The sequence below is a fragment of the Vanacampus margaritifer genome, chromosome 15, assembly GCF_051991255.1.
Source record: "Vanacampus margaritifer isolate UIUO_Vmar chromosome 15, RoL_Vmar_1.0, whole genome shotgun sequence".
Classification (NCBI taxonomy): domain Eukaryota; kingdom Metazoa; phylum Chordata; class Actinopteri; order Syngnathiformes; family Syngnathidae; genus Vanacampus; species Vanacampus margaritifer.
The window spans coordinates 18,516,904-18,542,953 of record NC_135446.1 but is presented as its reverse complement, the minus strand read 5'-3'; the positions used below and the strand labels follow the sequence as shown (position 1 = coordinate 18,542,953).

The 26,050-nt window shown below is 44.1% G+C and overlaps 4 protein-coding genes, 1 long non-coding RNA gene and 8 other non-coding genes across 19 annotated transcripts; 11 read left to right on the top strand and 2 right to left on the bottom strand.

Annotated features, from left to right (window-relative positions):
• Positions 1 to 401: 401 nt before the first annotated feature.
• LOC144035601 (uncharacterized) lies at positions 402 to 2,492 on the top strand. 4 transcript variants are annotated; one of them, XR_013288467.1, is made up of 7 exons: positions 402 to 664; positions 872 to 923; positions 1,131 to 1,182; positions 1,381 to 1,432; positions 1,649 to 1,700; positions 1,902 to 1,953; positions 2,155 to 2,492. It is a non-coding gene; the product is annotated as an uncharacterized LOC144035601 (long non-coding RNA). The 4 variants fall into 4 exon arrangements; XR_013288468.1 differs by lacking the exon at positions 1,649 to 1,700; XR_013288466.1 differs by having other exon boundaries at positions 1,649 to 1,953.
• Positions 451 to 543, top strand: LOC144035726 (small nucleolar RNA SNORD14). Its single transcript, XR_013288483.1, has one exon. It is a non-coding gene; the product is annotated as a small nucleolar RNA SNORD14 (small nucleolar RNA).
• LOC144035730 (small nucleolar RNA SNORD14) lies at positions 710 to 802 on the top strand. The gene has a single exon (XR_013288487.1). It is a non-coding gene; the product is annotated as a small nucleolar RNA SNORD14 (small nucleolar RNA).
• On the top strand, positions 969 to 1,061 carry LOC144035724 (small nucleolar RNA SNORD14). The gene has a single exon (XR_013288481.1). It is a non-coding gene; the product is annotated as a small nucleolar RNA SNORD14 (small nucleolar RNA).
• LOC144035728 (small nucleolar RNA SNORD14) lies at positions 1,219 to 1,311 on the top strand. The gene has a single exon (XR_013288485.1). It is a non-coding gene; the product is annotated as a small nucleolar RNA SNORD14 (small nucleolar RNA).
• Positions 1,487 to 1,579, top strand: LOC144035725 (small nucleolar RNA SNORD14). The gene has a single exon (XR_013288482.1). It is a non-coding gene; the product is annotated as a small nucleolar RNA SNORD14 (small nucleolar RNA).
• Positions 1,741 to 1,833, top strand: LOC144035729 (small nucleolar RNA SNORD14). Its single transcript, XR_013288486.1, has one exon. It is a non-coding gene; the product is annotated as a small nucleolar RNA SNORD14 (small nucleolar RNA).
• On the top strand, positions 1,994 to 2,086 carry LOC144035727 (small nucleolar RNA SNORD14). The gene has a single exon (XR_013288484.1). It is a non-coding gene; the product is annotated as a small nucleolar RNA SNORD14 (small nucleolar RNA).
• LOC144035750 (small nucleolar RNA SNORD14) lies at positions 2,245 to 2,337 on the top strand. The gene has a single exon (XR_013288502.1). It is a non-coding gene; the product is annotated as a small nucleolar RNA SNORD14 (small nucleolar RNA).
• Positions 2,493 to 2,606: 114 nt separating the features above from the next.
• rnf175 (ring finger protein 175) lies at positions 2,607 to 4,671 on the top strand. 3 transcript variants are annotated; one of them, XM_077545382.1, is made up of 9 exons: positions 2,607 to 2,752; positions 2,972 to 3,009; positions 3,103 to 3,244; positions 3,306 to 3,460; positions 3,550 to 3,657; positions 3,723 to 3,843; positions 3,927 to 4,060; positions 4,144 to 4,216; positions 4,303 to 4,671. In XM_077545382.1, exons 1-9 carry the CDS (start codon positions 2,732 to 2,734, stop codon positions 4,567 to 4,569), a joined length of 1,059 nt encoding a protein of 352 aa, XP_077401508.1. In that variant the 5' UTR covers positions 2,607 to 2,731; the 3' UTR covers positions 4,570 to 4,671. The 3 variants fall into 3 exon arrangements, with proteins under 3 accessions (XP_077401508.1, XP_077401509.1, XP_077401510.1); XM_077545383.1 differs by having other exon boundaries at positions 2,616 to 2,752; positions 4,144 to 4,245; positions 4,327 to 4,671; XM_077545384.1 differs by lacking the exons at positions 2,972 to 3,009; positions 3,103 to 3,244 and having other exon boundaries at positions 2,632 to 2,752.
• A 126-nt stretch (positions 4,672 to 4,797) lies between these two features.
• Positions 4,798 to 9,555, top strand: fgb (fibrinogen beta chain). Its single transcript, XM_077545380.1, has 13 exons — positions 4,798 to 4,937; positions 5,012 to 5,044; positions 5,123 to 5,226; positions 5,293 to 5,395; positions 5,595 to 5,663; positions 6,787 to 6,901; positions 6,977 to 7,083; positions 7,318 to 7,432; positions 7,503 to 7,622; positions 7,693 to 7,815; positions 7,890 to 7,984; positions 8,988 to 9,178; positions 9,273 to 9,555. Exons 1-13 carry the CDS (start codon positions 4,848 to 4,850, stop codon positions 9,502 to 9,504), a joined length of 1,497 nt encoding a protein of 498 aa, XP_077401506.1. The 5' UTR covers positions 4,798 to 4,847; the 3' UTR covers positions 9,505 to 9,555.
• A 630-nt stretch (positions 9,556 to 10,185) lies between these two features.
• On the bottom strand, positions 10,186 to 19,608 carry LOC144035592 (fibrinogen alpha chain-like). Of its 2 annotated transcripts, XM_077545378.1 has the most exons (11): positions 19,442 to 19,608; positions 19,264 to 19,368; positions 19,009 to 19,192; positions 18,777 to 18,922; positions 18,606 to 18,704; positions 18,308 to 18,460; positions 17,132 to 17,204; positions 12,242 to 12,351; positions 11,924 to 12,107; positions 10,895 to 11,040; positions 10,186 to 10,755 (listed from the first exon to the last, which is right to left on the bottom strand). In XM_077545378.1, exons 1-11 carry the CDS (start codon positions 19,496 to 19,498, stop codon positions 10,438 to 10,440), a joined length of 1,575 nt encoding a protein of 524 aa, XP_077401504.1. In that variant the 5' UTR covers positions 19,499 to 19,608; the 3' UTR covers positions 10,186 to 10,437. The 2 variants fall into 2 exon arrangements, with proteins under 2 accessions (XP_077401504.1, XP_077401503.1); XM_077545377.1 differs by lacking the exons at positions 10,186 to 10,755; positions 10,895 to 11,040; positions 11,924 to 12,107; positions 12,242 to 12,351 and adding an exon at positions 13,625 to 14,344 and having other exon boundaries at positions 16,634 to 17,204.
• A 954-nt stretch (positions 19,609 to 20,562) lies between these two features.
• On the bottom strand, positions 20,563 to 23,147 carry npy2rl (neuropeptide Y receptor Y2, like). Its single transcript, XM_077545381.1, has 5 exons — positions 23,001 to 23,147; positions 22,809 to 22,941; positions 22,561 to 22,726; positions 22,331 to 22,484; positions 20,563 to 21,271 (listed from the first exon to the last, which is right to left on the bottom strand). Exons 1-5 carry the CDS (start codon positions 23,145 to 23,147, stop codon positions 20,702 to 20,704), a joined length of 1,170 nt encoding a protein of 389 aa, XP_077401507.1. The 3' UTR covers positions 20,563 to 20,701.
• Positions 23,148 to 26,050: the final 2,903 nt, after the last annotated feature.

Genomic DNA, 26,050 nt, shown 5'->3' with positions numbered 1-26,050 from the left:
CAACCTCGAAGATGATGGTAACTCAGATTTAATAACCACGTTTTATTAAATAATATTTTGCTCAATGTAATAAGAAAAGCACACTGTATCGTATGGTCCAAGTAGTTTGCACGTAGGATTGTCTTATTACACGGATGGTTGCCGATTGTCTTTTTACCGTCACCTCGTTGTGAGCGAATACCTTGGCAGGATTCGTCAATATCACACGCCACAGCATATGCAGCGGTTATTATTACTGTTTTGTTTTGTTTTAAATATATATAAATCGATCCATTAAAAAAAACAAGTTTAACTAGATTGGGTCAACGTTTGCTTGCGGTCAACACGTGGTGAAAGTGCCGGTTTCAAATTCGTGATTCATTGTAATTGCAGGGCTTGTACTCCTCTCATCTGAAATCTGCAAAAGGTTTGAAGCTTCATGTTGTATTATTTTCTTATTTCTCCACCCGCTCGCTGTGATGACGATTTTTCCTGCCATTCGTAGTTTCCACCGGAGGTCATGTGACCAAAGACGGCTAAACACTTCCTTGGATGTCTGAGCGAACTTTGCAGCATGGCTTCTTATCATGGTTGCTTAGATTGAAAACTGACGTCCTGTACTTTTTGTTTCAGGTGAACGTCCCGTGATGGCCGTTTTGAGAGCAAGCAGCCAAGAGCCATTCGGGTATGTAAAAAAAAAAAAAAAAAAGTAACTACTTTAACATCATTGTCGCTGTGATGACGATTATTCCTGCCATTCGTAGTTTCCACCAGAGGTCATGTGACCAAAGACGGCTAAACACTTCCTTGGATGTCTGAGCGAACTTTGCAACATGGCTTCTTATCATGGTTGCTTAGATTGAAAACTGACGTCCTGTACTTTTTGTTTCAGGTGAACGTCCCGTGATGGCCGTTTTGAGAGCAAGCAGCCAAGAGCCATTCGGGTATGTAAAAAAAAAAAAAAAAAAGTAACTACTTTAACATCATTGTCGCTGTGATGACGATTTTTCCTGCCATTCGTAGTTTCCACCAGAGGTCATGTGACCAAAGATGGCTAAACTCTTCCTTGGATGTCTGAGCGAACTTTGAAATGTGGTTTCTTGTCATTCTTGTGTACATTGAAAACAGACGTCCTCCATTTTCTGTTTCAGGTGAACATCCCGTGATGGCCATTTTGTGAGCAAGCAACCAAGAGCCATTCAGGTACGCAAAAAAAAAGTAACTACTTTAACATCATTGTCGCTGTGATGACGATTATTCCTGCCATTCGTAGTTTCCACCAGAGGTCATGTGACCAAAGATGGCTAAACACTTCCTTGGATGTCTGAGCGAACTTTGCAACATGGCTTCTTATCATGGTTGCTTGGATTGAAAACTGACATCCTCCATTTTCTCTTTCAGGTGAACGTCCCGTGATGGCCATTTTGTGAGCAAGCAGCCAAGAGCCATTCGGGTATGTAAAAAAAAAAAAGAAGAAGAAACAACTACCAGTACTTTAGCATCATTGTCGCTGTGATGACGATTTTTCCTGCCATTCGTAGTTTCCACCAGAGGTCATGTGACCAAAGACGGCTAAACACTTCCTTGGATGTCTGAGCGAACTTTAAAACATGGCTTCTTATCATGGTTGCTTGGATTGAAAACTGACATCCTCCATTTTCTCTTTCAGGTGAACGTCCCGTGATGGCCATTTTGTGAGCAAGCAGCCAAGAGCCATTCAGGTACATAATTTTTTTTTTTTTTACTGCTTTAACGTCATTGTCGCTGTGATGACGATTATTCCTGCCATTCGTAGTTTCCACCAGAGGTCATGTGACCAAAGACGGCTAAACACTTCCTTGGATGTCTGAGCGAACTTTGCAACATGACTTCTTATCATGGTTGCTTAGATTGAAAACTGACATCCTCCATTTCTTTTTCAGGTGAACGTGCCGTGATGGCCATTTTGTGAGCAAGCAGCCAAGAGCCATTCAGGTACATAATTTTTTTTTTTTTTACTGCTTTATCGTCATTGTCGCTGTGATGACGATTATTCCTGCCATTCGTAGTTTCCACCAGAGGTCATGTGACCAAAGACGGCTAAACTCTTCCTTGGATGTCTGAGCGAACTTTGCAACATGGCTTCTTATCATGGTTGCTTGGATTGAAAACTGACATCCTCCATTTGTCTTTCAGGTGAACGTCCCGTGATGGCCATTTTGTGAGCAAGCAGCCAAGAGCCATTCAGGTCCGCAAAAAAAAAAAGTTACTACTTTAACATCATTGTCGCTGTGATGACGATTTTTCCTGCCATTCGTAGTTTCCACCAGAGGTCTTGTGACCAAAGATGGCTAAATACTTCCTTGGATGTCTGAGCGACATTGCTGGATGATCATGTGTCAGTCGTGGTCATGGCGCAACGTGCTGATTCTTGTCTTATCCTCTTCCCACAGATTTGCTTCAAGACGTGACACATCGAATCACTTTTTTTTTTTTTTTTACTAATTGAACTGAATAAAAGGACTTTAAATCTTTACTGTGTGTCTGTCTTATTTTCAAAACACCCTTTGTACATAAATTGGGAGAAAATAGCGTTTTGTACTGTTACTACAGTAGTCAGCGATATGAAGTTCTTCTTTTAGCTGAGTTTTGACTCTCCTGACTTGCCATACAGTCGGAGGTTATGGTAACAGCTGTTAGCCCGTCAAGCTAGCACTTGCTGTTAGCATGCCCGGCTAACCAGCACAGTCAGTGACACTCGAATTCAGCCAGGATGGCGGGTATGCAACCTCAGGTAGGTAACTCCGCGACAAGCAGAAGCGTTTATTTGTTGTTTAGTTTAGGAGGGAATACGGAATCTTTAATTCGCTATATCGTCCTCGTGACTAACAATGTATGTAGCATGTGTGAAAACACTCCTTCGACGTGGCACAAGTCTCCAAAAATAAGTCCTCTGTTAACTACAAATGAGTTATTCCTACCACACAAATCCAATCCCCACTGCTACCTCTAGAATGATCTGCTGAAGATGACTCCCAGAGAAAACTGGAGGTGAGTGGACAACTCTCAAGTGATCCACAATAGTTCAAACTAAATCATTTTATGAAGAAAACAAAAATAGACGCATTTTTGCAACATCTGTAGGATGCAACACGAGCGTCTGCACGTCAAACACAAAGGTCACGAGGCCATGCACGCCGAGATGGTTCTGATCCTGATGGCCACCCTAGTAGTGGCCCAGATTGTGCTGGTCCAGTGGAAGCTGCGCCATCACCGCTCATACAACGTAAGCGTGTGCGTGTGTTACGTGAGATGCTTCAGGGAAGTCTCAAAACTGTTGTCCTCAGTTAGTCACGCTGGTCCAGATGTGGGTGGTTCCTCTTTACTTCACCGTCAAACTCTACTGGTGGAGGTTCCTTTCCATGTGGGGTGTCTTCTCCGTCATCACCAGCTACGTCATCTTCAGAGCCACACGCAAGCCGCTCTCTTGCAGGACGCCAAGGTAGGGGCGGCATTCTCAAGTTGCATCGCAAAACGCAACTCAGATTTCCATTCGTGGGACTTGCTAGCTTAAGCGCCTTCTCTCTTAAGGCTGGTGTACAAATGGTTCCTGTTGATCTACAAACTGAGCTACGCCGTGGGGCTTCTGGGCTACATGGCGATCATGTTCACCATGTTTGGCTTCAACGTCTTCTTCAGGTGAGCGGACGTCACGTGACGCACGTAGGCTTGCCATGAACGTGACGTTTCTTGTCGATGTTTAGGATCAAGGCGGAGGACTCCATGGATGTGGGCGTGGTCATGTTGTTCTACGGGCTTTATTACGGCGTGCTGGGCCGGGACTTTGCCGAGATCTGCTCCGACTTTATGGCGTCCACCATCGGGGTAACGTGTTATCGCACTTGCACTATATCCGTGGTGTATTTTTCGCGGTTATATAATTCTAAAAATTGTGCTTGTGTGCGCAGTATTACAGCCGCGGCGGCATTCCTAGCCGCAGTTTGAGCGATCACATCTGCGCCGTGTGCGCTCAGCAGCTCCTGGTGCACGTGGACGAAGAGGGCGTCATCGAAGACACGTACCAGCTGTCCTGCGGCCACATGTATCCTCGTCCCTCAGCGCGTCCGACGCATCTTCAGAACCGCCGCTTCCTGTTGCTCCTTAACTGGCCACCTGGCCTTTTAGATTCCACGAGTTCTGCATCCGTGGCTGGTGCATTGTAGGGAAGAAGCAGACGTGTCCTTATTGCAACGAGAAGGTGGACTTGAAGACAATGATGAACAACCCGTATCCTTCTGTCCAATCCTGTGTGTGCGTGTCAACGAGTGTGTGTGTGTCTGACAGTCTTTAACGGTGTTCCGCACTCAGCTGGGAAAAGACGCACGTCCTGTATGGACAGCTGCTGGACTGGCTCCGGTACCTGGTTGCCTGGCAACCCATCATCATCGGCATCGTCCACGGGATCAACTTCTCACTGGGGCTGGAATAGGATCCCTGAGGAGCGCCATTACCAAACAGTGTCTTGCAGCCAATTTGTGGACTAAATATTGGGATGTGTTTTTGCTCCCTGGACACAAAGCGTTCTTTCGGTTCATGTGTTTTGGACATTGACTCATCCACTTTACGTCTCTTTTGGAGGTTGTAATGTTTTGTGTGTGACTAAAGTGTTGTTTAAATAAATAAAAAAATCCAATAAACTCATGCTTGATGACCCTTTGGACTCAAACATCCAGCAAGTTCCTGACATTGATCAAGTTTCCCGTCAGTCCCGGTCATGTTTGCTGTGTGAGGACATGTACTCACAGAGCTCCACCAATAGGAGCAAGGGGCGGAGTAGGCGAGCATAAAAAGCGTCTCTGAGAGCCGCGGGACAGAAGAGCAAAGCCGAGATGAAGACGACCTGCGCGTTGCTGCTGCTGTTCCTTTGCGTGAGTGGGGTCGTCCCACAGGGCAACCTGGACTACGACGAGTACGACACGGTGAGCCTAGCGAGCCACTTTTTAAACGGGCGCCCTTTCAAAATAGCCGCTGACGGTTTGTGCTTTGTGTGCAGGACACAAATACCACGTCGAAGACCAACGCGACGGTACGTCACGCTCTTCATTGAGCGCTATCTGTCCCACTCGTTACTGTCCACATCCAACAAGCGTCTTTGTGTTCACAGGATCCAGCAGGACCCGGTGCCAGAGGCCACCGCCCACTCACTCGGGGCCGGGACTCCTACAGCTCCAACCGCTATTCGCCGCCTCCAATTAGTGGTGGCAGCAGGTCAGTCTTCTACACACACATACTTACAAATGTATTAGCCATGATGCTAACACGGCGTCTGTCCAGGTATCATGGACGCCCCACAACCCAGTCCAGAGGACATGTGGTGGAGGAGGAGAAGAAGGTGCACCCAGAATCAGGCGGATGTTCGTATGGCGCTGGGGAATTGGTAAACCTCACTTTATAATAAATCTGAAAACAGCAGATGCCCCAGAATTGAACCCTGTGGAACACCATATGCTCTGTAATATGAATTCATATTTTCACATATTCGTCTGCCCGCTTTGATCACAATAAGCGATCGAACCCAGGTTAAGAACAGCTGGTTTCGGTACTATTTATGACTATGCTTTGCCCGCCCTCACCAGGGTGTGTTGTGTCCGACCGGCTGCGAGCTGAAAACTGCGCTGCTCAAGCAGGAGAAGAGCGTCACGACGGTAAGTTTATACAATAGTTTCCTAACATTAATTGTGCCGTGGCATATGAGAAAAAAAATCTCAAGACCACCAAACAAAAAATGTCAAAAACAATGATAGTGTAGGGGTCTGCAACCTGCGACTCTAGAGCCACATGTGGCTCATTAGTCCCTCTCCTATGGAGCTCTAAAAAATTGTAGAAAATAATATTTTTTAAGTATTCATTTGTATTTTTTTAAGATAAAATGTTCTTCAACTGAATTAAAGATTTAGAGAAAAACATGAATAATTAAATATTCAAAAAAATATCAGTCCAAATTTTTAAGTTGTCCAAAAAAGATGCAAAGGTTTTAAAAAATTACTTTAAAATGTCCAGAAAATGACCATAAAAAGTACATGAAATTGCCCAAAAATTTTAAATGTCAGAACTGGGAAAAAAAAGGGGCAGAATTTTTTTTTTTTTCAAAAAGTAACCTAAAATGTCAGAGGCAGAAAGTTACTATCAAATATTTTTGCCCTAAAAAGTCAGAAAATGTATTTATTTATTTATTTAAAAAAAAGGCAGAACAGAAAACGTTCATAAAGTAACTACAAAAAAACAAAACAAAAGAAGAAATCCCGAAAAACTACCATAAAATGTTCACAAAATTGGCAAAAAAAGGTCAGAAAATGTTTTTTTTTTTAAGAAGCAGAAAATAACGTTTAACAAGTACCTATAAAATGTCCAAAAAACAAGTCTCAAAAATTACCTTAAAGTGTCCACAAAAATGTCAGAAAATTGCTGACAAAAAAGGCACAAAAAAAATAGCCATAAAATGTCCAAAAAAGGAAGAGAGGCAGAAAATTACCGTAACGTCCATAAAATTGTCCAAAATTTAACAGAAAGGCTGACAAATTTAGGAAAAATTGCCAAAGTATGGCAAAATGTCAAAGTATTGGATACACTAACACACAGTTTCCTTCATTACAATCTTCAAATGTTTTGCAGCCCCACACACATTTTTGATCATTTATTTGGCCTAAAATGGCTCCTTTGACAGGAAAGGTTGCTGACCCCTAATCTAGTGGAAAAGTATTTAACTGTTCTGCCGGTCACTACCATACATAAATACATAAAGAACCCGCCGCTTCTTATTTGTTCCAGAGCATCAACCAGTTGACGCCTCCGGTAAACGAGCTGTCGCGTTTGTCCAACATCGTCTACAACTACGCCACCGACATGTCCTCCTCGCTCACCGAGCGCCAGCGAATCATCGGAGGTCGGTGACGGCGCTCGCTCGTGTAGCATACCTCCCGCGCTCCCGTGTCCCATCGTGCACTTCCTCTCCCCGCAGACAATGGCCGTGTGGTCAATCAGTTCACCAGTCAGGTGGAAGAACAGCATGCTTTCATCAAGGAGACGGTCGACACCGTCTTTCCCTCGACCATTCGGGTCCTGCAGGTGGGCGTTACATCACATGCATTGATGGCAATTAGCACTTTTGGTGCTATATTTAGCAACTTGTCAGATTATCATAGCAATTCCTTAGCAACAAGTATGCAACGACATCCTCCTTTTAGTGACGAATATAGCAGCCTTTTGTAATATCCTACATTGGCTAGTTGGCAACACTAAATTAGCCATTGGTAGTGAGAGATTTCACCACTAGGGGGTGCTGTTGTCATACCCATGCAGGGCGTCGTGGACAAGATCCGTTTGAAGATCGAGAAGCTGGAGAAGGCCATCCAGGCGCAGAGGGAGCAGTGCAAGGAACCGTGCCAGACCAAATGCCCCATCCCTGTGGTGACCGGTGAGAAAAAAAAAATGGCAGAGTATTAATATCAAAATAAATGCTCAAATGTCTTTTTTTTACTTTTCAGGAAAGGAGTGCGAGGACATTTACCGCCGTGGCGGGAAAGACTCACAGATGTACCTCATCCAACCGGATCCATACGCGCCCGCGTACAAAGTCTTCTGTGACCAAAGTTCCCGTAACGGAGGTAGGTCAGGGTGGGGGGGGAGGAGCCTGGCTCGTGAGGAACATTGTCTCACATGGACGTGGTCCACCAGGATGGCTCCTCATCCAGAACCGACTGGACGGTAGCGTGGACTTTGGCCGACGCTGGGACGAGTACAGACGTGGTTTTGGGAACATCGCGCTGGACGTGGGCAAGGGTCACTGCGAGACCCCAGGTTAGTTTTTTTTTTTTTTTGTATTGTATGGAAAGGGAGCAGAGCTACGAACCTCACGTCCTGTCATGTGACAGGCGAATACTGGCTGGGCAACGAGCGCATCAGTCAGCTGACCAAGATGGGTTCGACGGAGATTCTCTTCGAGATGCAGGATTGGACGGGCGCCAAGGTGAGCATGGGGCTTGTCGTCTTACCAAACACTAATGTACTTACCAGCACTTATTAGTGGTGCACCGGAGCACAAAAGTCACGGTTTGGATCGTATTTTGTAAAATGCTTTCCCCCATTAAATAAAAAAATATATTTAAAAAAAAAAAAGTCTAATATAGCAGTGTAGGATTTAGTGTCTTCATTTATTTTGTAAAATACTTTTTCCCATTAAATTAAATAAAAAAATTGATTCAAAATGTCTAATATAGCCGTTTAGAATTTAGGAACGCAACTTTAAGTGCAATATGAGGCAAAAACATTCTCATTTTATACATGGTTCATGTGTAAAATAACAAGCTACTAAGGGCTTAAACTTGTGTTCAATCTAACAATCTAAACGGCTATGATTGACATTTTGAATTGAATGTTTTTCTTTTTTCTAAATAATGAAAAGACCTCAAAGTGTAATTTAAGGCACATTCCCTTCCTGTAAACATGGAGGGTGAATTACAAGGTAGCCTTGGTCCAGAATATTAAAAAAATAATTCAAGTAAGACAGTTGCTAGCTGTCAAACTCATTTATAACTACCAGCCAGGCATCCGTAGTTAATGCTAACATTAGCCGCATGCTAGCCAGTAGCCACTTCCGTTGGAGACTTCCGTCGTCTCATACAATGACTGCGTAATTAATTAGCGGTTTCTTAGCGTCTGAAACTAGCGATTGAATATGAGTTCGGGACAGCGCTGTGTTGATGTTGGTGGCAACTTCGATGTCAATCAAGACTACGAACGTCTAAAAGGGAAGTCAATTTAGCCATCATGACACAACGTGGGCTACTTTCAAAGTAAATGTCCACTAAGGCTATTCGCATTACCATCAATGTAAACAAACTTTATTTTGAAGTTTTGAAAATGGTGTCCACTGTGAATGCGCGCCACCAACAATCCCGCGGATCGTAGGCGAACCGACGCTGATCCGTTGCACCACTACTTATCTTGTCATCGGGTTGCTTTGCGTCCAGGTCTACAGCCAGTACCGGCAGTTCACCATGCAGTCCGAGTCGTCCAACTATGTGCTGGCGGTGAGCGATTACTCGGGCAACGCCGGGAACTGTCTCCTGGACGGCGCTCTGGAACTCTTCGGGGTAAACCGCACGATGACCAAACACCACGGCGCAAAGTTCAGCACCTACGACAGAGACAACGACAACTGGTGGGTGTGGCCACAAACGTGGCTGTCGCTCAGCTCTTTGAACAAGATGACATTCTTCCCGTCTTACACCTTACCCTCTTCCACTTTACTCCAGGAACCCCGGCGACCCCTCCACGCAGTGCGCCAGAGAGGACGGCGGCGGCTGGTGGTACAACCGCTGCCACTCGGCCAATCCCAATGGTCGGTACTACGTGGGCGGAGCCTACACCAAACAGATGGCCAAGCATGGCACAGACGACGGCATCGTGTGGATGAACTGGAAGGGAAGCTGGTATTCGCTCAAGGCCATCAGCATGAAAATACGACCCGTCTTTGCCTCCCGATAACAAACGATAACAATAGAGACACTGTGAATAAACGTCACACTTACTTGTCAACTTGTGTCCTCGCTGATCATTGAACTCGCAACATACTTCCTGTTTCCTGTTTGACAACACACACAGTGAAAGTGGCTGGCTCATTAATAATTCGATCAACTTTATTTCACGTTTCACCGCTAACATTAGCACAATAAAACATTACTAACAAAAAAAATTGGGGCGGCTGGTCAACAGAGGGCGCCAGAGGCCACCACTCTGCCACCAACAATTTCCTTAAAAAAATACATTAAATATCAATTGATGAAATATTTAAATGTATTTTCAGATAATAAATAGTGTTGTATAGTCAATAATGAGCAGTCGTCTCATCCTCTCTGCAATATTGGAGGTGAGTGTGCGACGAGTGGTTGCTAATGCTAGCTTACTCATGGTGACTCGGTGTGGTTGTGCTTACTCAATACAAGGGAATGTCATACAACAGAATGGCGTTTTTTGTTAAAAGGGAAGTCAAGTAATATGTTGTATGTGCCCCCACTATTTTAACACAGCATTCTGATTAATATTGGGTTTGTGGGATATGAATTAATCAGCAAAATGTTTGTATCCATCTCATGGGGCGGCCATTTTGCTACTTGCTGTCAATTGAAAATGTCATTTGACTATTTTTTGGGGTTTGGTAATGTGACGTTTGCAAGTTGAGTCCTTAGGCACTGTGATGTCAATTTCAGTCGGCATCAAGTGGCAAAATGGCCGCCCAATGAGATGGATAAAAACGGGTTAATTTCGCTGCTTAAGGATGGCGTGTTTAGACTAGTGGGGCCCCATAGAACATATTGTGAAGAATTTTTTTGACTTGTCTTCCTTTTTATTGATGTTTAAATGCTCCAGTACTTGTCATTGATATACATTATTAAAATAATAATAATTTTGTAGGTAGTGCTAAGATTCTCTGTTTTTTCCATTCTCAGACTTTTCCACATAGAGCTGGTTTTGTCCAATGTCCTCAAACTGGGTGAGCAGTTCGCTCCTCACCGCCGGGATCTGCTTGTACGTTTTGGACGGGGGCGGGCCCACAAGCACAGGCCGCAGTTTGATTTGTGGGATGTCTGGCGGGGGCGGGGCCTTCTTCCTATTTCTCTGCCTGTCAAACTCAGCCAAGTCGGCCCGTAGTGTCCGATAGCCGTCCCGGTCGATGCTGAACGGCAGCGCCGTCCGGCAGGAGCCCCCACACGCTCGCAGCTTCATGTCCACGTCCACCTGGCGAGCATTGATGCCAACTTAGCACTTTTTTTTTTTTTTGCTACAGAAGACTTTGCGTTTAAAAAATAAAAATTAAAAAAAAGCCGCCGTAATACCATCATGTGCTGCCCAACCTTATGACTTTCAGGCGGCTCACCTCAGCCCTCCACAGCTCTTCCACCTGCCGCTGGACGCGCTCATTCAGCTCCTCCAGCCGCTGCCGTAGCTGCCAAGATCGTTGCCGGAGCGACGTCAGGTTCTTCGCCAATTCAGCAGCATCTTGCACAAACTTCAGCTCTGACACTGCAAAGGGCCCAGGGCACAATGTGTGAATACAAAGAATAAAAACAATAGAAGGAATATAAAATTTCAATTTTAAGAAAAAAAATGCTATAATGGAATATGTAGGTCTTGCTTTAAAATGATCTGTCATTGATTGTATTTTGGGGAAAATTTTATGAATGAAAATAACTAGTGGTATCGGTACGTGGTATCGGTCACTACTCAAGAGTTCAGCAAAAGCACACAAAAAAGAAAAGACGCAAAAGTAGTGCTTTGGTGGGAAAAAAATAGTTCTCTGCCACAATCTCATGGAAATTTTGGTGGCAAGGAACTATATCGCATTGAGTTGAGGAGCTTCATTTAGACAAAAGTGGTGCTTTGCTACCATTGCATCACTTCTTGGTACCAGGGAACTATGTTGAAGTGAGTTAGGAAGTTTAATTCAAAGCAAAAGTAGTGCTTTGGTGCCAAAGGATCTACGTAGAATTGAGATGAGAAGCTTCACTTAGACAAAAGTAGTTCTTTGCCGCCAACTAGTGTCATCTTGGTGTCAATCTCATGGAAATTTTGGTGGCAAGGAACTATATCGCATTGAGTTGAGGAGCTTCATTTAGACAAAAGTGGTGCTTTGCTACCATTGCATCACTTCTTGGTACCAGGGAACTACGTTGAAGTGAGTTAGGGAGTTTAATTCAAAGCAAAAGTAGTGCTTTGGTGCCAAAGGATCTACGTAGAATTGAGATGAGAAGCTTCACTTAGACAAAAGTAGTTCTTTGCCGCCAACTATTGTCATCTTGGTGTCAAGGAACTATGTCGAAGTGAGTCGAGGAGCTTCATTTAAACAAAAGTAGTTGCAGGACTTTACGCAAGGCGTGAAACTGAAAAGTTGCGGCTGGCTTTTTACCGTGTTGGATGACGAGGACCCTCCGGTGGTGGCGGTAGACGTTCACAACCTTCGCCATGAACTCTTCAAACGCAGCCTCCATCTTCTTGGCAGTCTTACAAAATGCGTCCAGCTTCCCGTCCGCTTCCATGTCCGCCTGCGAAAGGACAGCCTGAAGGCGGCAGCCAGATGGACACGTCCTGCCCTGTTTTGGTCAAAAGACACATCGTGATTCGTTTACTATGAAAACGCTTGGAAATAAATGATGGAGTATTGTTTTTTATTATTATTATTATACTATTGGCTTCAAGGCCAACAAGTCACATGTCCTGTTCTTACCCAGTCGCCATGGGAACACGGCGGCACGTCCGACCGGGCGGGGCAGCGACGTTCATCGGAGGAGAGGCTGGTCTGCCGGCGGCCATGTTGGATATGCGACCTTGCGCATGCTATGGGAGCAGAGCAAATATGTGGTTAGCGAGTACACAGCGTGCGCAGGGTCCAAGGACGCCATGTTTGTTTGCTTTTGGACAGAACTTTGACACAAACAGATTTATTTGCCCAATTGAAAGATGAAATACGTAAAATCCTGTTAACGCAAACTTTCAAACACTTCAACTGTTCAATGTATCAGTCGTAGTAGAAGTCTTCAGAAAAATAAAACATCCGAATTTAGCGAATTGAATAAAAAAGCCGGAAAAGAAAATGTTTAAAAAGTAACAATAAAAGGTCCAAAAACAGAAAAGGAAAGGCAGATAAAATTAACATAAAATCGCATTGAAATTGCAAAAAAAAAGTCAGAAAATGTAGTTTAACAAAAAGGCAGAAAAGAAAATGTGTAAAAAGTAGCAAAATTACTGCAAAATGTACATAAAATTGCCCAAAAATGTCAGACTTTTTTTCAAAGCAGAAAAAGTAACAAAGAAGAAATCCTGAAAATTAGCATGAAATGTCCACAAAATTAAAAAAAAATAACACTAAAATTATGTCAATAAATTTGCCAAAATGTTTAGAAATTTAACAGAAATGCAGAAAAGTCTAAAAATATATTAAAAGTTAAGTATGAAAAAAAAAAACGTAAAAAATTACAAAAACCGAATATGTTTAAAAAGTAGCTAAAATGTTCCAAAAAAGAAAAAAATCCCGAAAATTTGTATAAAATGTCCACACAAAAAAACTAAAAAAAAGGAAGAGAGGCAGGCAATGACCATAATATGTCCATAAATGTTAACAGATAAACAGATATTTGACTGGAATGCAGAAAAGTAAAAAATATATTGAAAATGAAGTATGAAAAAAACAACTTTTTTTAAAAAAAATTTTTACACAAACGGAAGACGAAAGTTTCAAAGTATTGGATGCTTTATATTTTTGTTATGGTGCAGCTCTAATTAGCTCTTGAGCCATCAGTACATTAAATTATCACTAACTGTTTAACACTGTTTCCTTCATCACAATCTTCAAATGTTTTGCAGCTCCAGATTTTTTTCTAACTCATTCACTGCCATTGACGGCAATAGACGTCAAAAGATCGACTTTTACTGGGCTGGCAGTGAATGAGTTCATTTATTAGGCCTAAAAGGGTTCATTTAACGGTAAAGGTTGCTGACCCCCCGTTCTAGTGCATTTTAGGATTATCCCTAACATTTTGTGAGTAGAATATGTACGGCTTTCATCAGTGAGGACCCCCAGGACCACAACACGCACACGCACGGAAGCAGATGAGATGAGCATTGATGCTTTATTGAGGTCAGTGCTGAACATTTCACAAACAAGAAAAGCTGACGCAACCAAATGTCAACACAGAAGGTCACAATGTGGCAGGTCGCACAAACATTTGAACTCTCTTGAGGCGGCGACCGGCCCACACGGCGCCGGCGCCCCCGTTGAGGTTGGCCGACTGGCAGTTGTTGTACCACCAGCCCCCGCTGTGTGTCGCCGCGCAGTTTCCTGCCCCCGTGTCATTGTCTCGGTCCCAAGCGCTGAACTTCATCCCGCTGTGGGACCCGGAAGACGCCGCGTGGGCAGTGGCGAGGGCGTCTCCTGCGGTGCCGCTGTAGCCAGAGAGATGTAACGGGTAGCCCTCCTCCTCGGGGCCCACCCTAACTATGTATTCTGCAGTGGTTACGCCCCCCGCCCCGTCCTGCATGTCCACCCTCAGCAGGGTCTCACCCTGGTCGGTCAACAAGTGAAGGTTCCGGTTGCCGAGCCACATCTCCCCCCTCCCCTGCGCGTCCACACGTCCGAAACCTTCGCGGTACTCGGCCCAAGTTCGGTTGAAGTCGAGCGAGCCGTTCTCTCGCTGCTGGACTAACAACCAGCCGGCCAACAGCCCCTTCTGGAGGCAGTACGCCGATACTAGGTTGGCGGTGGCAGAGGCTTTGACGTTAAACAAGCCGCTCGTTTCCCCCCGGGTGTGCTTGTGGAAGATATCCACGCAATCTGCAACACATCATTTGTTTCTTCAAATTCCAGAAAGTTCAACACGGATGCTAAGCGCTAAAAATTAGAACTCGTTTCACTACCCTCAAAAAGTTAGGGATATTCGGGTGAAATTTCAGGATGAACGGAAAATGAACTTTATAGTAACCTATTTGTCAAACGGTTTCATTTCTTTTTGCTGTCTGGGAAATGTTCATGGATCTAACACCTCTTGTGAAATTTGCCATTCAGCTCATTGAATATAAAAAGTCCAGAAACATTCAATGGAGCTCAATGGAGCAAAATATTGCATATTTTGGGTTTATCTGAAAATTTCACTTAAAAATCCTATTTTGTCATTTCCAACAAACAGCAGGGATTAGGGACCAAAAAAAAAAGAGAAAATTCTTCCTTCAGTTGAGCCAGATTTTTTTTATGATAATGCTAAAAAAAAAAAAATCTGTAAATAGTTAAATTCGCAACTACGATTATTACGACAGCATATTAAGGCCACATATATTTTTTTTCTTTTTCAGAGGGGTGGTAATATTCCGAGAAAAAAAACTCGCAATATAAAGAAAAACTCATACATTTACGAGAAATAAACCCGCAAATTTGCGACTTTCTTCGACTTTCTTAAGTGGCAAATTTGCGCGAATTTTTTTTTTTTACGAGCAATAAACGCGCAAATTTGCAAAGTTAAAAAGTGGCAAATTTGCGCGAAAAACTAATAAATTTACGAGAAATAAACCCGCAAATTTGCGGAGTTAAAAAGTGGCAAATTTGCGAAAAAAAAAAATCATAAATTTACGAAAAATAAACCAGCAAATTTGCGGGATTAAAAAGTGTCAAATTTGCGAGAAAAACTCATAAATTTACAAGAAATAAATCCGCAAATTTGCAACTTTATAAACCCACAAATTTGCCACTTTTTAAAGTGGGAGTTAAAAAGTGTCAAATTCGCGAGAAAAACTCATACATTTACGAGAAATAAACCCGCAAATTTGCGACTTTCTTAAGTGGCAAATTTGCGCGAATTTTTTTTTTTTACGAGCAATAAACCCGCAAATTTGCAAAGTTAAAAAGTGGCAAATTTGCGCGAAAAACTAATAAATTTACGAGAAATAAACCCGCAAATTTGCGGAGTTAAAAAGCGGCAAATTTGCGAAAAAAAAATCATGAATTTACGAAAAATAAACCAGCAAATTTGCGGAATTAAAAAGTGGCAAATTTGCGAGAAAAACTCATAAATTTACAAGAAATAAATCCGCAAATTTGCAACTTTATAAACCCGCAAATTTGCCACTTTTTAAAGTGGGAGTTAAAAAGTGTCAAATTCGCGAGAAAAACTCATACATTTACGAGAAATAAACCCGCAAATTTGCGACTTTCTTAAGTGGCAAATTTGCGCGAAAATTTTTTTTTTTACGAGCAATAAACCCGCAAAATTGCAAAGTTAAAAAGTGGCAATTTTGCTCGAAAAACTAATAAATTTCCGAGAAATAAACCCGCAAATTTGCGGAGTTAAAAAGTGGCAAATTTGCGAAAAAAAATCATAAATTTACGAAAAATAAACCAGCAAATTTGCGGAATTAAAAAGTGGCAAATTTGCGAGAAAAACTCATAAATTTACAAGAAATAAATCCGCAAATTTGCAACTTTATAAACCCGCAAATATGCCACTTAAAGTGGGAGTTAAAAAGTGTCAAATTCGCGAGAAAAACTCATACATTTACGAGAAATAAACCTGTAAATTTGCGACGTTAAAAAGTGGCAAATTTGCGACAAAAAAACTCCGAAACTTACGGCAAATACACGTAGCCTTGCTATAGTCTTACGTGAGGATTCATTGGTGGCTAATTGAACACTGTTTATTAAATGAAAAGGCAAGATGGAGACGGATTTATTCCTAATTTAAACTTTCCTCCTCATACACGGCAGCTAGAGCGACAACACTTCCTGATCCCCTATCAGCTGACTAACACTAACCAATCAGAAGCTAGCATACTTTAGGCAAGTGAATGACGGAGAGCAGCAGATGCAACACATCAACTTAGCTAATGTACTTGTTAAAAAACAAAATGTATGAATGTGAAAATAATAATTCTGGAAAGTAATTGACATTTTAACTAATTAACTTTAATGCTTCTCGGAAAGTTACCCCCCTCTAAAAAACAAACAAAGATTAGACGTGGCCCTAATACGCCATTATGAACACTGTATTCGTAACTTTTTGTGAGTAGTGTATTAGCGACGCTAAGGCCAAAGCTAGCAGAATACGCCGTCACTCCAGGTCGGAGGCTGCGGTACCTTTTCCCGTGTAATCGCTCTGGCGTGCGACGTGCGCGCTCTGCACGCTGCGAGCGTGCATGTCGGGAGCGTCGTCTTCCGCGTGGTCACTAAAGAACTTTCCCAGGTCGAAGCCCACCTCCGTAAACGGCTGCGAGAAGCCGGTTTTAGCATCCGAGTCGCTTCCCTTGACGCCGCTGACGTGAACGGTCTTGATGTTGGAGGAGACGTGACTCAGGCCGGGGAAGAGCGAATCCAGCCCACCCTTGGTGCCGGATAGCCCCTGACATTCGGGACCGCCCTCTCTGGTCTCCACTAGCTTTTCCACGGGGCCGTCTGTGGTCATCACCGTGGTCTTCTTGGTCACTATCACGCAATTTTTCGAGTCGGTACTGGGAAGGCGTACGTCTTCAAAGTTGCCGGCGCCGCCGCCGCCGCCAAACAAGTCCCCGGTGCTGCCTCCTGACAGCTCAGTGATGGACTTAGAGTGCGTGGAGGTTGATGAAGAGGTGGAAGTACCTGGAACTTTGGAGATGGTTGCGGGGGAGGAGCTGGAACCTTCCGCCTCGAGAATCAACTGGAACGAATTGACCTTACCAATGGAGAACAAGATAACATCTGTCAGCGCAGAACCACCTCTGATTACTAAAGAACAAAAAAAAAAGCTAGAAATGTCAATCATTCAGTGCCATTGACGGCTATAGACGTCAAAAATCCATTTGAACTGGGCTAGCAGTGAATGAGTTAATTTGGTGGTGGGATGTACCGTATTTTTTGGACTGTAAGCCACACTTTTTTTTTTTTTATAGGTTGGCGGTTCCTGCGACATATACTCCGGAGCGACTTATACATGAACAAATACACTGGAGGGTATATAATACAGACAGCCACAAGAGGGCACTCTAGACTTGCGCACTGATATCTCCTACTCCTTAACAAAGACGCATGTTTTTTTTCAAATCGCCATAACTCCGGGAGCGTTTGCGCTAGCAACGTCATTCCAACGGATTCCGAAAGTAGACAAGCGCCGCTTTCCATCGATACCAAACACATTACAGTAGCTGGCAGATTGTGTGGTGGAGGGGGGAAGTGGTGTGCCATACAGCAGAGTAACGCAGGGAGACAGGAAATGCTGCATGTTTTTCAAATCACCGTAACTCCGGAAACGTTAGCGCTAGCAACATAATTCCAACGGATTCTGAAAGTGGAGGAGCGCAGCTTTTATGTTGAGAGAAAATGACAACAACAACAAAAAAACAGCCTGACTGCTATAATCCTAGAATTTAAAGGGCTTTAAACAGTAAACGTTAGCTTACAAAGACAACTGAGAATGAACATAAATGCCCGCCAAAATAAAATGATTCCACAGAAGACAAGCTGCAAGTAGTGAACCTTCATTGTGTTAGCATACAGTAAGTAAGTTACACGTATTAGTCTGTTCTCTATTCTTTTATTAATGTTACAACTTGCCTTAAAAGATGACGCAATGTTTTCGGTCAAGTAGTTTAGTAGTACCCGCAAAAAATGCGACTTATGTTTGTTTTTTTTCTACCTAATTATGCATTTTTGGCTTGTGACTCCGGGAAATACGGTGAATGTAAAATAAGCATCTTGGCTCAAAAAAAGGTTGGGCTACTGTACAATGTGCCAGACTATATTTCACAGTTTGTTAACGGCGTTGTGAGGGGTCCTGACCTCGTGGAAGATGTCCTGCTGTCCGATTTTCGTTCCCTTGGACTTGTAAATGGTGCTGCCCTGGAGCACTTCCTGCAGCGGCCTGCTCTGCATCACTTCCAGCTGGCGCACGGACTCGATACCCTGCGCCTGCTGGGCCTGGAGCTGATTCATCTAAAAGAGACCGTTTTTGTCTATTTTTGTTTCACTTCAATGGACATTGTGCTGCTCCTTTTAAGCCGCAGTAATATTAGTCACTCTTAATTTAGAATGGCGAAGGATTCCCTCAAAATGTTTTTGAACCTCCTCAATGGCTAACCTGTTTGTCCAGAGACACGTAGCCGGCGTGGTCCACCTGGTACTCAGAGTACTTCTCGCAGGAACCTTTGCAGGAACGTAACTTGATGTCAATGTCCACCTGGAAGAGGAGCGCATCACCCTTAGGAGCTTGTTTCTGATTTCCCCTTCATCGTGTCCAAAGCAGGCTCACCTCTAGCTTCTGCAAGTCGGCCACTTGATCGGACACCCGGTCACGAAGGGTCGCCAGGTGCCGCAGCTGCTGGTCGATCTTCACCTTCATGTCGGAGATCCTCTGGCGAAGGCTTTGCGCCAGGTTGTAATAGCGGTCGTCTTGACCTGCGGGAGTCAAACGCAACACGCCATCTTCAAGTCACGCTCGGAAAGAGCCCGGCCGGGGGTTCAGAAGGTGTGCGAGGACCAACCGGAGTTGACGGTGAGCTTCTCCTTCAGGTAGTCGTAGGTTTGCTTGGTCACCTGATCGGCCGAACGGTGCCCGAGTTGGTTCTGCTCCACTAGACTGCGGATCTTCTCAATTTTCTTCAGGAGGCTGTGATCTTGGAAGTCCATCAAACCTTGGATCCTGCAGCCTGACGGGCACTTGGGACCCTAGCGACAGAGGTGGAAAAAGTAAAAAATAAATACTGTTTCAGTTAAAGAAAAAAAAAAAAAAAACGTACCCAGTCGTCGTCGGTGCAGAATGGCCACTCCTTCTCGGTGGCGCACTTTTCAGATCGGGTGTTGGGTACTACGGGCCGAGCTCCCCTGGGGTCCAGCCCGCTAGCCTGCGGACATTTCATTTTTGGATTAATGTCACATGACGTTCAAACCACACAAAGTTTTTGCCCGTTGTCTCACCAGCGAGGCGATGGCGCACAGGAGGCCGAGGCAAGCCAGCAAACTCGGTCGTTGCATCTTGTCAAATGTTCCGAAGATCTCGAACCTGGCCTGTTTTGAAGCCGTCCCCGACACTTGTGACTCAGAAAAGGGTTGAGTAAACCGTCCGGGGGGCGACGACCTTTTGTGCGGGTGCACTTTGTACACAAACAGACCCGCACTTTCCCGCCATGTGGACACTCGAACGGTAAATATGACAAGTCGTGTTTAGTAGGGAATTACACAACTTAATCCCCCGCCACTGTCATGTCGCAATTATAGGAACAGTGACATGATGCAAAAACACAAGAACACGCAACTGTGCCACGTACATCAGCTGAAACGGTTTACGATCAATATTTATATACCAACATGACAAAAACATAAAAATAAAATACATCCGACTCAACAGACTTGTATTAATGTTTGCAGATCACGATAGACGTGCAAAGATGGCCGTAAGACGTTTGCTTTGAACAACCAATCAGAGGACAGAAAGACACATTTAAAATGCGACTGGTTTAAAGAGGCAGACAAACTGCAAACATAGCATAAGCCAGCACCAGAGGTGTTAAATCCAGGTGCAGAAAGTAAAAAATGGATTTGACACCCCTGGCTAGCATTACTGATTCTGAAGGGCACAATTGATTGTTGACATGGCAACACAAGGAGGCTGAAATTTGATTGGACAAAAAATAAATACAAATTTTACATCAAAATATACATACTGGAAGCAGTTCAGCCTTATAGATAAAAAAAAAGCCTAAAATAGAGCCTTGGCAATAAAATAATTTAAAAAAAAATGTTTTTTTTTTCTGGGGAGCTCAGTATTGTTCATTCAGTAATTTTACCGACTTGACATGTCATCATCATTGCTCTCCTTTTTTACTATTTTTTTTATTTTTTTGTATGTGGGTGATTATGTGTATGTGCGTGCGAGTGAGTGTGTATTCATTAGTTCACCTAAAACCTATTGAAAAAAAAAAAATCCCACACCGTTCACCTAAACCGAACACTTCCAGCCAGAGTCGTGAGGCCGTCAGGAAACCCGAGGAAGGACCAAAGAAAAGAAAGGAAAGTGAAATCCAGCACCGACCAGTATGTACCAAATAATACAATTTAATGGCACAACTATTAGAATTTAGGTCAGTCATGTGACCATCAATCAACCCCACCCAAAGTCAGCTGCTACGGGGTGTAGCTTACCCATAAAGAATATAATTGGATATGAAAACCTTATAATCACACGTCGGTGGCGTTAAGGCAGGCGGACGCCACTTCCTGCCTGCCATCCGCCATCTTGGTCCTCCCGTCGTCCGCTCCTTCCACTTGGCGGACGGAGTCTTTGCTAGCGTGCCGACACCCGCGAACCCGGAGCTTGAAGGCGGCAAGGAAGGCGGCGCGGTAGTTGCGGTTCATCCACCCATAGAGCAGCGGGTTGGCAAAGGTGGAGCACATGGCAATCACGTGGAAGAGGGTGTAGAGCAGGCGGAACTGCGGCATGTCCGGCACGCTGCCGTCGATGTCGGTGGCGAGCTGGAAGGCGTGGTAAGGGAGCCAGCTGACGGCGAAGACCACCACCATGGTCACCAGCATTTTGGTGGTCTTGCGGTGGCGGCGGTGGCGCTCGGGTCCCGCGGGCGCCCCGTTGCCTGCGACCTCCGCCGGGCTGACGTGACCTCGCAGCTTGGACCAGATGCGGGCGTAGGCGAAAGTAATGATGGCGAGCGGGAGGAAGTATTGCAGCACCAGCATGGAGACGCTGTACACCGTCCCGTCCATGCTGGACCCGGGCCACTTCTCTGTGCACACCTGCAGTCGGGGGCCACATTTATTTTTCGCGGTCAAAACAGGAAGTAGCAGAGATGGGTTGAAGTCGCACAACTGCGAGTCTCAAGGAGTTTTCAGTAACTCTCAAGACTTAAGCTTCAAATCTCAGGTTTTAAACTTCAAGTCTCAAGCAAGTCTCATGTCTTAAATGTCATGTCTCAGGTCAGTCCTAAACCTTAACATAGGTCTTAAACTTAACCTTCAAGTCTCAAGTAAGACTCAAGCCTTAATCTTTAAATCTAAAACCAGTTTTAAGGCTGAACCTTCTAGTCTCAAGTAAATTTCAAGCCTTAATCTTAATCTCAAGCAATTCTTTTGCCGTGAACTTCAAGTCCTAAAACTTAAACTTCAATTATCAGGTAAGTCTTAACCTTAAAGTCTAAAGAAAGTCTCAAGTCTCAACCTTCATGTCTCAAGCCTTAATCTTTAAGTCTAAAACCAGTCTTAAGGCTGAACCTTCTAGTCTCAAGTGAGACTCAAGCCTTAATCTTTAAATCTAAAACCAGTCTTAAATGTTAATCTCAATGTCTCAAGCAATTCTTTTGCCGTGAACTTCAAGTCCTAAAATTTAAACTTAACCTTAAAGTCTCAAGCAAGTCTCAAGTCTCAACTTTCATGTCTCAAGCCTTAATCTTTAAATCTAAAACCAGTTTTAAGGCTGAACCTTCTAGTCTCAAGTAAATCTCAAACCTTAATCTTTAAATCTAAAACCAGTTTTAAATCTTAATTTCAATGTCTCAAGAAATTCTCTTGTCTTGAACTTCAAGTCCCAAAACTTAAATTTAAACCTTAAACTTAACCTTAAAGTCTTAAGCAAGTCTTAACCTTTAAATTTTAAATCAATCTCAAATCTTAATCTCAAAGTCACAAAACAATTCTCATGTCTTAAACTTCAAGTCTCAAGCAGATCTTAAGTCTTAACCTTAATCTTAACTTTAACTTTTTAGCGTTTGTCAAGTCACATGTCTTCAAAACAGCGAATGAAGTCCAAGTCGCAAGGATTTGAGTCCGTATTCCCGGGAAGTCGACGGCGTCCCCCACCTGGATGGTGTGTCCCGGCTCCAGCGTGACGGCTCCGTACTCTCGGAAGATGGCGAGGGGGCTGGCCAGCGCGGCGCTCAGCAGCCACGTGAGCGCGATGACCCTGAAGCACGTCTCCTTCCGCATCCGGCTCTCCAAGTGGTGAATGATGCACCTGTAACCACGGCAACACGCTGTCACACGTCAGCCCGCCGGGCCTCGGAGAGCCGTTTATCCGCCCGCCTACCGACCTATGGCGGTCCAGGGCGATGACATTGAGGGTCAGAGTGGAGACGTGGACGGCGAGGCCCTGGGCGAAGGGCACCAGGAAGCAGAGGACGCCGCCAAACTGCCACTCGCCCTGAAGCGTGTAGACCAGCGTGAACGGGAGGCACAGCGCGTTCACAAGCAGGTCGGCTGCGGGACAGGAAGTGGCATTTAACGGACACGAGACATTTGAACTGAGGTCCGCCAGCGCCGTCCGCAACCTAACACGTACCGACGGCCAAGTTGGCGATGAAGAAGTTGGTGACGGTGCGCAGCGTCTTGAAGCGGTAGATGACGTAGATGACCAGAGAATTACCCACAAGCCCCAGCAGGATGATGGCGCTGTAGGCCGCGATCAACACCACCTGACAGGAGCGACGGACAGTTGGCGGGATGCCAATCGAGACGTCAACCCGTCACTCACCTGCACGCCGGCCAGTCGGATGGGGTCTTCGGGAAAGGTGGCGCCGTCGAACCCGAGTTGCTTTGCGTCAGCCGTGAAGTCGTCGTGGTAACTGAGGTTGGCAGCCCCGGACATGGGCGGGTCCCGGTTGACGTCGAGCCAGTCCATGTCGTATGCGCGATTGGAGAGTCCAAATTTTGCGTTTATCCAATCACGTTCTTTCGTGCGTCCAGTCACAGTCGCATGACCACGCCCACAAGTCTCGGATGTTCAATCATTTCTGCCGATGGCAATCGTTATGTCCAATCACACATTATGACTCGTCACGCACATAAAAATCCAATCACACAAATATATAAAATCGCACTTGACGTCTGTCCAATGAGTACAATTTAATATTTTGAATGCCCAATCATGTCTCTTTGGCCACGCCCCTTAAGTCCAACCGCACACATCCAGTCACACTCTCTGTCTTGGCAGGGTCATCGCAGGTTACCTGCAAACGGAAAAAGGAAGGAAACATTTGAGGTATTTCAGTCAATCGTGACGTTTGCGATGAGGAACAACGGAGCGAATGGGAGTTACCGTCGCATGAGCGGACGCTGATTTATTCATCAACACGTTTCCCGCCTTTGCTATTTTTGGCTCAGTCTCATCTGGAGGAGCCGGTGTAGCGCGAGGTGCAGACGTCACCTGGATACGAGGCGTCTGTCAAGCTTTTACGACGTAAACAAACGACCAGGGACCAAGCACGTTGCCCTGAGGAATCCCGCTTGGAATGCTGATGTTGTGATGAGAACGATGGCGCCATCAGAAAGTGACATCGCGGCTTCCCTATAAGGTAACACCATAAAAGTCAAATACTGTACATGAAGCACAGAGTCATTCATTAGTATTTACACCATAATGAGGTGTAGACTAAACTAAATTTGCTGATTTTAAAGCTTTTACTACAAAGTCCCGCAATGTAATTCTAAACCGAATTCCTGTATTTACATTAGGGGTGTCAATATTATTGCGTTAACATCGAGTTAATTTAAAGTTCCTTTAACGTCACAATTTTTTTTAGCGCATGATTAATGACCAGTTGCAACGCAGCAGACACATCCAGGTCAAAATTGAGCAGTAATAAATGTAATAATAATGCATATATATATGTGGAGACTGGGATCAAGTTGTATTTTATATTTTCAAAAACTTTTATAATTTACTTAATGTTAAAGATTAGATAGCTCTTAATATGAAAAGAAAAATGGACTGAGCTGTCACCAATGCCTTACAAATGCAATTATGCCATCTAGTGGCAGAGAAGTGACCTCAACACAAGTCAACATCGCACTCCTTTTTTACAGTACGTTTTTAATTTTAACTCAATTTTATAAATTATGAAATTAATGTATCAATGACTAAAAGACGCAGCCATATTTCTATTAGTTTCACATTTTTTCCACTTTTATGTTAAGAGTATGACAACTCGGGGAAAAAAATATTTTATTGTACATTTAGAACAAATATAACATTTGTGATTAATCCTGAGTTAACTATTGAAGTCATGCGATTAATTACGATAAAAAATGTTAATCGTCATTGCAGTTTCATTGCACACATTACTGACCGTCACTGTTTGTGTGTGTGTGTGTGTGTGTGTGTGTGTGTGTGTGTGTGTGTGTGTGTGTGTGTGTGTGTGTGTGTGTGTGTGTATACTTGTACTTACGACATTGTGAGGACCAAAACACGTCTTTAACTAACAGATTGAGGAAATGTTTGTGAAGTGAGGACATTTTGGCCGGTCCTCACAACTCAAGACCTCTTTTTGAGGGTCAAGACTTGGTTTTAGAGTTTAGGTTTGAATTGGGTTATGGTTGAGGTTAGGGTAAGGAATAGGGGTAGGCAATCGTTTTTGGTGGTTGGGGTTAGGGGAAGGGGCTAGGAAATGCATTATGTCTATGGATGTCCTCACAATTATGTAAGTACAAGTATGTGTGTGTGTGTATAAGAAATGAGATAAACAGGTACTGTAAAAAAAAAAAAAAAGAAAAAAAGAAAAGTAAATTACAAAATTCTGCAAGTTTATCACGTTCAAAAGGAGCAGACGGAAGTAACAACATATGTAGTTTTAGTCTCTATTAAGTTTTGAACATATCATATTAATACAATAATAGCAATACATTTGCATATACTTATTTAGAACAATTTATGTCAATTTTCATGCATTATGGCGGACATCATGCCCCAAAATACAAGTGACACTTTGATAGTTCATTCATACCCTGAGCCGCTGATCCTCATAAGAGTTGCGGGTGTGTAGGAGCCCATCCAAGCTGTTTTTTTTTGGGCGAGAAGCGGGATTAATTTCTATGAATATGCCCATGAATAGATATTAAAAGGTGGACACACTGACCCGTGGCGTCGCTGAGGTCCGGCCTCCAAAAGTCCTTGGCTGTCCAAACAAACAAACAAACAAGCAACAAACGAAAGACGGCGTTGTTGTTGTTGTTTACTTTTCCAAATCATCCATCACCTCGTCACCTAAGAGGAGCACGTTGCATCACTGCGCGAGGAAGAGGAGGCGGCAAAGAAGAAGAAGAGGCAAGAGAGGCAGGGGGTGCGTCACACTGCGGAGGCGGGGCGTGCTTGCGATTGTAAGGTGGAAGATGACGGAGGAGGAAGATCAAATCAAAGTGAGCGGGCGGGAGGTGGCAGAAGCTTTTACAATACAAGACAGAATACCAAATGACTCAAATCAATAAACAAATGCCTTTCTTTCCAGGTTGTCTCCTGCCTCTCACCCAAAGTCACCCGTGGCCCCGGTGGCTGTAAGTGTAATAGAAAATGAATGGATGAAACCCGCGCACACAAACAAAATAACCCAATAGAAGCAAATGGGGCGAGAGGGGGTCTGTTGGTCCGCTTTCCCCCGGCCGAACATCCCAAAGGAATATCCCGCCCATGGCAGCTGTCAATATGACAAAGCACACAAAGAAGCTAGCTGCGCTAATGCTACACGACCGGGCTTAGGGAGGATCAAAGTGCCTTTCATTAAGATTAGAGCCCAACCAATTCATTTCATC